We start from the raw sequence: 12,428 nt of genomic DNA, 5'->3' as shown, positions 1-12,428 counted from the left end.
GAGCCAGCAGAGAGAACAGGGATCAAATCTGTCAGACACACACATACACATACACAGATGTACACAAATCATGCACACACTCACACACACACGTATGTCTGTGGTTTGTTTCATAAGCTGGAAATTTTGCAGATTCATTCTTAAAACAGAGGTACAGCAAACAACCCAGACACAACAAAGAGCTTGTGCAGGCTCCATCATGTGTTTATCTGCTCCTTACGCCCTTCACTGTGTCTGCAAATCTGCCATTGTTTCCCCCTCTGGAGATGCTGGAGGGAGCACCTGGCTTGGACACTGGGTAGTGGAGACTGGCTGCTGCTGAGTGCGTCGAGGAGGCTGAGGAGCAGGAATGTTTCCAGACAAGCCACTCACCAGGCACTGGGAGGAAGGTGTCGTCTATGCTGTCCTCAGTCAAGGCGCCTGTGGGGTCTGAGCTGTATCGCTGTAAGAAGCTGTCTTCCTTGATGGGACAGCTTTGCAGCTGCAGGAGGAAATGAGGGAAGGTTACTCCAGTCAGGGCTGCTCCAACTTCAGTGTGTGCAAAAATCACCTGAAATCTCCTTGAGATGCAGGTTCTCATTCGTATGTCGGGCAGGCCTGAGAGTCTGCACCCTAGTGGGTGCCCGTGCTGCTGGGCCGCATGCAGGCTGCAGGGCAGGCAGCAGGGCTGTGCTAGGTGCTGTCCAGCAGAACTTTCGGCAGTGAGGGAGGCATGCCATGAGCGGTGCTCTTCAATACGGTCGCCACTAGCCACGTGTGGCTACTGGATACTTCACATGTGTGAGAAACTGAATTTATATTTCATTTCATTTTAACTTACTGACATTTAAGTTGAAGTAGCCACATGTGGCTAGTGGTTTCTGCATGGCACAGTGCTGTCTAGACCAGAGCCTCACACTTCAACAGGCATCAGCATCACCTGGAAGGTGGCTCAAACAAAGACTACTGGACGCCACTCCCAGAGGTCCTGATTTGGTCAATCTGGGGCGGTGGCCTGAAAAATGGCATTTCTAACAAGCTGCCAGGTGATGCTGCTACTGGTCCAGGAGCCACGCTTTGAATGGCACTGTGAGGTGTGACAGCCATGCAAGGAAAAACCCACACAGGAAGAAAACTCAAGATTATCTGGGTTAAGATTATTCAGGTTAAGGCATTTTCCACGTATAATAGAGTCGTAGTGCAGAGCTGTAAATGCTGGCTTATAAGGTGTTCATACATACCCCATTTCTATCAATGCAAGCCACAGTGGAATTGTTGCTGGTTGCACTCTGAAAAAGAAACAGAGAAGTTGCCCATGGAATGCTTGTACCGCATCTCATCCACTTTTCCTGAATGCAGGTGGTGTACCTCATGGAGGGTATGTCATGAAGGTGTTTAATTTTTGTCTTAATCATTAGTTTTAGAGCAACTATGTTTAGTTTTGATTTAATTCTGTTCCCTAGTGGACCTAAAAGGCTTACAATCAAGTTGTTGCAATGCAACAAAGTAATACACTTATTTAATTTATTTTGATTTTACCATTTGGTTAAAATTGACTTCATCTCCATGTGAGTTTCACTAGATGGTTGTTATTTTCCCTAAAATTCATTTTGTTCAATTTGAGAGACAGCTTGAGAGAGACAGAGGTTTCATACCAGAGAGCTCAGGAGGGGAGTCCGTGATGTGGAGGGGCTGCTGAAGAAGCCCTGCTGTGGGATGAGGTACTCGTCGGCATCTACCACGTCGTCCATGTCTTCTTCATCCATCAGGGCACGGTAGAAGTTGGAGTCTGTAGGGCTTGGCAAATGCATTCTTTCATCCCCCTGGTGCAGAGATTTTGAGGCTATTAGAATGGCCCATAGAGATGCTATTCCACTTCTTGGCTGTAGGAGCCGGGCTCTATTGCCAGCAGGTTCCTGTGTGTTTGCCAATTTTGTTATAATGAAATCCTCCTTAGTTCTCTGAATTATAGCTGCCTCCCCTCATGGCATGTGGGTGCCTTAAAATAAAACATGAACCATCCTTTGATGCTTGAAGGCCCCTACATGAGATGCAAATAGCTTCTGAGGAAACAGGGAAGAAGCTGCAGCATTCTTCGAGTGTACACCTTGCTGTGAGGTACTAGGGAGTGTATTTTGCAACATATCTTATTAAATCTTTGAGACCAATCCTGTGAGCTTGGTTTTGGTATTCCCATGTTATGGAAGGAGATAGGTGGATCGGCTGCCTGGGTAATGGGGCGAAGTGGAGAGTCAGGGGTGTGAAGCCAGGTCTGCCTGACACCAAGGCCAATAGACCATGCTTCTCTGTTAGACCCAGCTGAAGCTTTGGCTAGCTGGACAGTGACGATGAGCGTGGGAGGAGAGTTCAGACGGGGACGGGGAGATGGAGTTGGGTGAGCCCCACTCACGGACCCTGCTTAGTTCATGATGTAGCCTGTGCCTTAACTGAGGCTTGCTCTAATGCGCTGGAGGGTTTAATAACGCAATCTGGGACACAGGGAGGCCAGGTTGGCATGTGACAGAGCACAGTGACATGAGATACTTAGTAGAGGGACTCTTCCCAATGGAAGGGCAGATTGCGATTTGTACCTGAATAACAAGGTAGCGCTGGGGGTCTCGGGCCATTTTGGAGAATTCAATGATCAACTCACGGAACTTTGGGCGACTATCTGCGTCTATCATCCAGCCTGGGGAAGGAATGAGAAAAAATAGTGCAATTATAAGACTGGAAGAAATGATAAAGATGGCATTGCTTAAAGAAGGCATTGGTGATGCAACACTTCCAGTCAAATAAGTGATGAAAGAACCAAGTCTTTGTGGTAGACTTTTCTGTCTTGGCCAACTAGTACTGGTTACTGTTTAAAGACCATGCCAGCACTGTACATTTGAATCAGAATAACAATAATGCCCTCTAGTTTTTCTACACCCACTCTTCCTGGGGTCAGCATCCTGTGTTGTCGCCTGAGGGAACAGAGCAGTGTGGGTCTGTGCAATTGCTCTCTGTGAACTATCCTGACTGCAGGGTGCCCTGCACCAAGGTCCTCACTCGAACGTCCACTCTCAGCATTCCTTCAGGCAGGAAATCAGATGCAACATAGAAAAATAGACTTTAAAGAATTTGGGGTTGGGACTGGGCCCCTGCCCCTGGCGTCTCCAGTACAGCACATACCCAGTGGGCATACATGCAAGTGAGAGGGCTGGCTGCACTGGCAACTTCCATAGAAGGCCACACTGTTAACTGTGCTGCTGCATGTGACTACCCAACAATCTAAATCCAGATTAAACAAGTTGGAGGTACGGCTACTGCCTGGAAATCCTCATGCCTCTTGAGGGATCACATTTATTTTCCGTCCACAGGATGTCAAGCTATTTTAGGCCAGACTGCTATGTAACCTTAGACGAATCACGTGGCTTCTCTGGATTACAGCTTCCTCAGCTCAAACCAAGGAAGTTAAAAAAGATTAACTCTGTGGTCTAGAGTTCAGAAAGGCATTAATATTTACATTAACTTGGCTCTGTCATATTCCCTATACAACTTTCTTTTGCAAATGCTCATCCCATGTATGTAATGCTACCTCCAGAGCCCACTGCACTCGTGAATCTGGTAGAATAATAGCATCAATCAAATTACACACTCTTATGTGCAGAGACTTCACATAAATCCACTGGTTTAAAAGGTTTAAGTCAAAGCAGAAATGTTAACTCTATTAGCCTTATGTTGTTACTCATTGTAATATATTTAAAAACATTCAGTCTCTCTGGTAACAGGCTTCAAAATACAGGGCAACTTGGTATTTCATTGAGTAACTCAACGAATAGAGTATTTCGGTGTAATGGCTTGTGGAAGACTTGTTTTATTTATTTGCTTGCAAACATAGGCAAATGTCAGGTCACACTGCCCAATGAGTCAAGAAGTATCTTTAGAAGAATGCTTGAAGGGGTATTTACAGATGTTTCTGGATTTGTGTGCCTGCCTTAACTAATGTGATGACATTTCTCCAGGGATGCAAAGGCCTCAGCTGTTTGGCTAAGAGCAGCCACCAAGGCTCAGCTAGGCGGTGTGGATAGCCCCACTGGTCACTCACACTTGACCATGATCATGTAGACATCGATGGTACATATGGGTGGCTGGGGGAGGCGTTCTCCTTTCTCCAGGATGGAGGAGATCTCGCTGGCAGGGATTCCGTCATATGGCTTGGATCCAAAGGTCATCAACTCCCAAACGGTCACTCCTGAGAGGATGAAGCAAGAAGAGAAGGCAGTGGGATCATGAATGAATGATCACAATCCTTTGCTTTAGTCATCATTACTGGTTACTGTTTCTTGATGTTTAGAAACCTACATTTCTGTAGTTTGGGCAATTTGCTTCAGTGCTGGAAGCCTCAGTTCACCTCTCTATAAAGTGGGATAAGAATAGTATCTGTTTCACAGGATGGCTGTGAGGACCCAACAAGATAATACAACTGAAATCTGTTGTATTAGCGCAATGCCCAGCAAGTAGTAAGTGACTGATAAGTGGTAAACTTTGGTAATTAACAATAAAGACAACAATAACTCTACTAGCATAAATATTATGCTCCAGACAGGATACATACTCAGTCACCTGCTCTGAGGGACCTGTATCTGCAGAAGGAGGAAGATGCAGATTCTGAACAGGGCTGTAAACTGCACATTTTTAGATCATAAAAAATTGGAAATGAAAAAGCGTATGTTCCTTTTGATAAAAATAAAAACCTCAAGAAGAAACTGAATCCCTGAACAGACCAATAATGAGCTCCAAAACTGAATCAGTAATAGCCTACCAACCAAAACAAAGCCCAAGACTAGATGGATTCACAGCCAAATTCTACAAGATGTACAAAATGCGGGTATCATTCCTACTGATACTATTCCAAAAATTTGAGGAGGAAGGACTCCTCCTTAACTCATTCTATGAGGCCAACATCATCCTGATACCAAAACTTGGCAGAGATACCACACAAAAAAAGAAAACTTCAGGCCAACATCTCTGATGAACATAGACATAAAAATCCTCAACAAAATACTGACAAATTGAATCCAGCAGCACATCCAAAGCTTAAGCCACCACAATCAAGTCAGTTTCATCCCTGGGATGCAAGGTTGGTTCAACATACGCAAATCAATAAATGTGATTCACCACATAAACAGAGCTGAGGACAAAAGCCACATGATCATCTCAATAGCTGCAGAAAAGGCTCTCAATAAAATTCAACATGTTAAAAACTCTCAATAAACTAGGTATTTAAGGAACAAACCTCAACATAATAGCCATCTATGACAAACCCACAGCCAACATCATATTGAATGGGCAAAAGCTGAAAGCATTCCCCTTGAAAACTGACACAAGACAAGGATTCCCTTTCTCAACACTCCTATTCAACGTATTATTGGAAGTCCTGGCCAGATAAATCAGGTGAGAGAAAGAAATAATGGACATCCAAACAGGAAGAGAGGAAAACAACTATCCCTGATTGCAGATGACATGATCCTATATCTAGAAAACCCCATAGTCTTGACCCAAAAACCCTTAAGCTGATAAACAACTTCAATGAAGACTCAGTTGTATGAAATCAATGTACAAAAATCATTAGCATTCCAATATGCCAACAACAGTCAAGCCGAGAGCCAAATCAGGAATGTAATTCAATTCACAATTGCCACAAAAAGAATAAAATACCTAGGAATACAGTCAGCCAGAGAGGTGAAAGATCTCTACAATAAGAACTACAAAACACTGCTTAAAGAAATCAGAGATGACACAAACAAATGGAAAACATTCCATGCTCATGGATAGAAAGAATCAATATCATTAAAATGACTATATTGCCCAAAGTAATTTATAGATTAAATGTTACTCCTATCAAACTACCGATAAGATTCTTCACAGAACTAGAAAATACAATTTAAAAATTCACATGGAACCAAAAAAGAGCCTGAATTGCCAAGGCAATCCTAAGCAAAAAGAACAAAGCTGGAGGCATGATGCTACCTGACTTTAAACTACAGGGATACAGTAACCAAAACAGCATGGTACTAGTACAGAAACAGACATACAGACCAATGAAACAAAATAGAGAGCCCAGAAACAAGGCTGCACACCTACAACCATGTGATCATTGACAAAGTTGACAGAAAAAAAAAAAAAAAAAAGCAATGGGGAAAGGACTCCCTACTCAATAAATGACAACTAGCTAGCCGTAAAGAAGATTGAAACTGGACTCCTTCCTTACACCATATACAAAAATCAACTCAACAGGATTAAAGACTTAAATGTAAAACCCCAAACTATAAAAACCCTGGAAGACAACCTAGGTAATACCATTCTGGATATAGGAATGGGCTAAGATTTCATGATGAAGACACATCAAGCAATTGCAACAAAAGCACAAATTGACAAATGGGATTTAACTAAACTGAAGATCTGCACAGCAAAAGAAACTATTGTCAGAGTGAACAGACAACCAACAGAACGGGAGAACATTTTTGCAAACTATAAATCTGAGAAGGGTCTAATAACCAGCATCTATAAGGAACTTAAGCAAATTTACAAGAAAAAATGAAACAATCCCATTAAAAAGTGGGCAAAGGAAATGAGCAGACACTTTTCAGAAGAAGACATACATGCAGCCAACAAGTATATGAAAAAGAGCTTAACATTACAGAGCATTAAAAAAATAAAAATCAAAACCACAATGAGATACCATCTCATACCAGTCAGATGGCTATTATTGAAAAGTAAAAAAAAAAAAAAAAAGAAAACCCGACAGATGCTGGTGAGGTTGTGGAGAAAAAAGGAATGTTTTTACACGGCTGGTGGGAATGTAAATTAGTTCAATTATTGTGGAAAAGAGAGTGGCAGTTTCGCAAATAGCTGAAAACAGAACTACCATTTGACCCAGCAATTCCATTACTCGAAGGAATATAAATCATTCTACCATAAAGACATATGCATGTGTATTTTCACAGCAGCACTATTCGCAATAGCAAAGACATAGAATCAACCTAAATGCCCGTCAATGGCAGACTGGATAAAGAAAATGTGGCACATATATACCATGGAACACTATGCAGCCACAAAACAGAACGAGACCATGTACTTGGCAAGAACATGGATGGAGCTAGAGGCCATCATCCTTAGCAAACTAACGCAGGAACAGAAAATCAAATACTGCGTGTTCTCACTTATAAGTGGGAGCTAAATGATGAGAACACATGGACATGTAGAGGGGAACAACACACACTGGGGTCTATAGGAAGGTGGAGGATGGGAGGAGGGAGAGGATCAGGAAAAATAACTAATGGGTACTAGGCTTAATCCTTGGGTGACGAAATAATCTGTATAACAAACCCCCATGACATAGATTTACCTATGTAACAAACCTGCACATGTACCCCTGAACCTAAAATGAATCTAAAATGTTAAAAAAATGACAGGTACTAAAATCTAAAAAACACGAAACCACATAAAGATATAACAAGCATAGAATAAAAACCGTCATATTTTTCCTTCAAAATCAAACAACTATGACAGTTAAAAACAAGTGAAAGCAGTGATAATTTTAGAACCAGTGTTTTTTCAGACAACCCCGAGTTCTCATGGCCCTCCCATCTCTGGGTAACAGAGGGCATTCCCAAATGGAGCCACCTGAATTAATATACAGAATGCAAGCTTAACAATGGAAGGAAAGCAATGGTTTTGGGGCAAGAAAGTAGATTCTTGTGTCATCCCCTGCCCCCAACACATAGTCTATATGGATTTGTAAAAGAAAGACTGTCTCATTTCCAGATCTATGCAGTCAGTTTACTATTTAACTAGGTTTTTAAACATGCATAATGAATTCTAGTGGGAAGACAGGTTATTAGATTTCGGAACAAACGGTGAGAGGGAGGAGAGTCAGTGTAGCCAGTGTTAGGTGGAGAATGGACTGGAAGGTGTTGTGAATTCTCTCTTTAGCTTGTTGGTACAACACACTAGGTCCCTAATTTATTAAATTGAATAATTTGCCTTGACTAGAGACTAGAGAGTAGAGAAAACAGGATATGATTTTTAGACTAAAAATTCAGGCTCATGGTCTGGTAGTTTCAGTGGGCTGCCCAGGCCAGTGATTATAATCTGCTGTGGCAGCCTCAATGATGTTGAAAACACACAGTGTTTTCAGTGGGAACCTACTTCCTGAGAATGGGTGTGACCACATCAAGGCACTAAGCCACTGAATTCGAGAGGGCTTCCACTTGTACATGGAGTGTGGGCAGTGTGCTGGCACACACAGGCTGTGCCTGGAGCGTGAGGGGAGGGGGACCTCGTGGATGGGACAGTTGCCAGGGCCAGATGGCCCAGCATCTCACCAGTCATGGCCAGGTGCTCAGGTTTTATCTGAACATACCTGGAGGACCAAAGAAAGATCTTGAGCAGAGAATGAAAAGTCTGATAAAGTTAAAAAATATGCACTTTGGGAGGCCAAGGCAGGCAGATCGTGAGGTCAGGAGTTTGAGACCAGCCTGGCCTCTCTACTAAAGATACAAAAAATTAGCTGTGCGTGGTGGCCTGTGCCTGGAATCCCAGCTACTCAGGAGGCTGAGGCAGGAGAATCGCTTGAACCCAGGAGGCAGAGGTTGCAGTGAGCCGAGACTGCGCTACTGCATTCCAGCCTGGGCGACAGGGCAAGACTCTGTCTCAAAAAAAAAAAAAAAGAAAAAGGTTAAAAAATATATTTGGCCACTGTCTGGAGCATAGATGAGGGGGAGCAAGTGGGAAGAGTGGAGACCAGCAGGAGACCAGGCTGTGCCTGGGGCAGGAGGGGCCAGCTGCATGGGGACAAAAGAAATGGCTTGGGGCAGGACCCCGGGGTTCCCTCGTGGAGAGGAAATACTTTCTGAAAATGGCTGAAAATAACAATGCATCAGCAGACCTTTATTTCCTTATCTGCTCCATTAATCTAGGCAGCTCAGTTCACAGGTGCACACCAAATTTCACTTATTCATGGACACAAATCTCTGCCTTTGTATCATAAATCTTACATTTTAACAGAAGAGATAAAGACTCAGGAACTTTAAAAATGTGTATGTATTTGGAAAATCAGAAAGTTAATAATGCTATAGGAAAAATAAAAAATACTAAATAAAAAAGGACGATATCCTGAATAATTTTGCTTTTGTGGTACTGACTATATTATTCTCGGAAATTCCCTTCAATAGTGTTCTGCTCAAATACACATTTCTAGAGAGGTGAGGCGACTCCTCCCCTTGCTCCTGTCGCTGTAGATGGCTGGGGTAACCGATTTTCCTCAGTAAAGGGGTAGGTTCATGGGTTCCAGCCTTTCAGTAAGTTGCTGGGTGAAATTCAAGGACCATATGTGGTAACGCAGTGGAACGTGCCTGGCACAGCGGTCAGAGACAATGTGTCAGCAACACTTTCTTAACATGGGAGGCCCTTGTAGGCTCAGGACAGGGCAGGGACCTAGGGCCGGGTGAGGAGAGGGGCCCTCGTGAGGATGGGTACAGGCCTGTGCTGGGCAACACTGGGATTCAGAAGAGGAAACAGAATCCTCCGGGGCCAGACCAGATGGTCCTCCCAAGAGCGAGAAGCAAGGGCCATCTCCCTTTCTTCTTTTATCCCTGCAGACATCCTCAGTGTGTGTCAAGCCGTTCTCTCTGACACATAAGGGCCAGGGTAGTTCATCATAAGCCTCATTTCTCTACTGGAACTTTTCCCCACCAAGCTGCTTCTGTCACCTCCCTCTGGTTCACTTCAAATTCATGGCAACGTTAATGGTTTGGTTAAAGTTAAAGTTTGGTTGGACTTTGCAGGGAGAGGCATTTCCTAAGCTCTTTCCCTCCCATACCCCCCTCCCTGCCAGACCAGCTCATCGCTATCTCCAGTGACTTTCGGACAGCAGCTGGACTCGATTTCCTCTGTCGTGTTTTCTCAGTACAATAGATAGACAACAACGATTACATTATCATTAGTCATTATCTCGAAAGAAAATACTTGGATGTCAGAGGATATAATGTAAATTAACTAACAATAAAAGCCAGCTTGGCCTCAGTACAAATTCATTAGCATCAGGATTATGACTCACCGTAGCTCCAGACATCACTCTGGTGGGTATAAATTCGGTGTAAAATTGATTCCAATGCCATCCACTTGATAGGCACCTTGGGATGGTGAGAGATAAAGCTGTGAGACAACTATTGGTTTCCCTCTGTTGGAAAAAGTTAACTCACTCTGGACCTAATTACAAGTGACACACACAGAGGAGCCAGGTCACCCCATGACCCGTCCCCCAGGCCTGGCGCCTCCTCCCGGCAAGAGGGGATTTCAGTCTGACGGAGTTCAGGGCTGCTCTGGTAGGTTTCTGAGCACCCTCTGGGTCCTAGGCTGCTCTGGTGAGCTGGGGGCTCTGGTTGGGCCCAGTGGCCTCACTCATCCAGGTCTGTGTGTGTTTTCAGGCCCAGCATCACAGGGTTGGTGGCTGCTAGGAGCCAAGCAGGCCAGAGTGAAACCTCAGAAGGGCATGGCTGTGGGAGGGCATTCGAGGGCATGACAGGGGACACGCATCCCTAAGTGCTGTGAGAGTCCCTAAGAGAAACCCGAGCCAGAAAAGGGACAGAAGGACTCCATCACTGCCTGTCCCAGCCACGAGCCACAGACAGCGCTGGGAGCTCGGGCCCGCATGGGGGCCTTTCTTGTTCCTTAGGTGTCCTTGACAGCAGTGGGCCACCAAGGCAGCTGTGACCTTTCCCAATTGTGCTATTGAAGGGGACTTATACATCCTGCAGGGAGAGGCTGAAATCTAACCTTTGCTAATGATCACCTGGGGATAACATCCTCATTCACTGTCCCAGCAAGTCCCGTTCCCAAAGCAGCTCTGGCTCACACTGCCAGGAGACCCCGGCTGGACCCAGCTGCCAGTGGCAGCTGCTGCGAGCTCACCCAGAAAGTCTGGAGAGCGTCCTCCCCTGCATGAGTTAGATAATGCAGCTGGTGGGTAGGTAGCCTGGTCCCTGGTCTCAGGAAAATGCTGGCTGACCTACGAGCCACCTCCTTACTTTGCCTCCTTCTGCATGGTATTCTTTCTCTTCTGCACCCAGCAGTTTGGCCAGCCCAAAATCTGTGATCTTAACATGCTGTGGCGTTTTCACCAGTACGTTCCTGGCTGCCAGGTCGCGGTGCACCAAGCGCCGGTCCTCCAAGTAGTTCATGCCCTGAAACACAAAAGACCCTGTGGTGAGGGGCAGATCATCATAGGAAGAAGCTCTGCATCTGAATTCAGGGTCATGTCCATGCCAGGCTCTGAGCCTCTCCAGCTCGAGGACTTATGGCTGGTGAACGTTAGTGACTACTGATCCAAAGAATGGAAAGGCAGATGAAAGAAGATGTAACCCGCTGCCGACTTTTGTCCATCCAGTTCCTCAAGTTTTAAGCACAAAGGTGCTCGTATATGAGGACAAAGAAGAGCAGGAGCTCTGCTGCCCTGCTGAGACCTGGGCTTGAATTTGCTGGACTTGCCAGGCTGACCTTCATGCATGTGGTTTATCTGCAAAGCGAGGGTGGGGGTGGCGGGGACCATGCCCTCCTCACCAAGCTGGTGCAAAGGAATGTCTGTCACGGTTTTTAAGCCACACTCTCATTGTGCTTTCTTGGACTTACTGACATGGTTCACTGCCTATGAAGATTTTTGTACTGTTTTACTTTTCACCAGTTTATTATTATTATTACTGAAACCACACGGATATTGAATATGCTTTTAGAAGACCCCACTCCCCTCACCTTCCTGGCTGCCTCCACGATCCCGCTGCAATTAGAATCTCTGCTCTGAGAGTAAGAAAGAAAGAATATGTGAGAAGCAGCCAGCACAGCGCCCAACAGAGCGAATTCCTAGAAATGCTACCCTGACCCTGGCTGACCCTGACCCATGGCCTGTGGTATCCTTGTCACATGCACCTTCCTCCCTGCTGGCTGCTGGGGTCACTGCTGACCTCTGTTCCTCCTTGCTTGATGGATGCCTACCTTGCTGAGCCCAAGTGCTCCAGGCTTTGGCATGAGCGTGGCAGCCTGCATCTCTCTGCAAGGGCCAGGCTGGCAGGTGGGAGAGGCTGGGAGGGGTCAAGTTCTGCAGACCTCTTTGTTTCTACCACTCTCTCTTCTCTGTCCACCAAGAAGGAGGTGGGCCACCTTTCTAGTTCCCTTTATGGCTGATGTTCATGTACTTTCTAGTACAGAGTGGGCACCACAGAAATGCTCGCTGTGGTGCAGCAGATAGAAACAAACAGGCATCCCCAGCCTGCTCCACTCTGCCATTTCTGTATGGAGGGATCCCACTGTAGTGTGACTGCAGGGAAGAGCTGTAGATGTGGATGGATTCCCAAGTTTTCCGGCAAGTTGTTTGCTTTTTTTTGCATGAATGTTATATGAAAATGATGCGT

General features: G+C 45.1%; 1 protein-coding gene across 1 annotated transcript in view; it reads right to left on the bottom strand.

The window, feature by feature from the left end:
* Positions 1-12,428, bottom strand: part of EGFR (epidermal growth factor receptor) — a 101,346-nt gene that overhangs the window by 7,549 nt on the left and 81,369 nt on the right. The window contains exons 21-27 of the mRNA XM_011925699.1: positions 11,052-11,207; positions 10,082-10,157; positions 4,067-4,213; positions 2,571-2,668; positions 1,635-1,802; positions 1,221-1,268; positions 373-481 (exon numbers count right to left, since the gene is read on the bottom strand). Of these exons, the coding sequence (XP_011781089.1) occupies positions 373-481; positions 1,221-1,268; positions 1,635-1,802; positions 2,571-2,668; positions 4,067-4,213; positions 10,082-10,157; positions 11,052-11,207 (802 nt within the window). The remainder of the gene's footprint in view (positions 1-372; positions 482-1,220; positions 1,269-1,634; positions 1,803-2,570; positions 2,669-4,066; positions 4,214-10,081; positions 10,158-11,051; positions 11,208-12,428) is intronic.

Source organism: Colobus angolensis, unplaced genomic scaffold (assembly GCF_000951035.1).
Source record: "Colobus angolensis palliatus isolate OR3802 unplaced genomic scaffold, Cang.pa_1.0 Scaffold654, whole genome shotgun sequence".
NCBI lineage: Eukaryota > Metazoa > Chordata > Mammalia > Primates > Cercopithecidae > Colobus > Colobus angolensis.
Note: the sequence above shows the minus strand (reverse complement) of the source record. Positions and strands in the feature narration are given on the sequence as shown.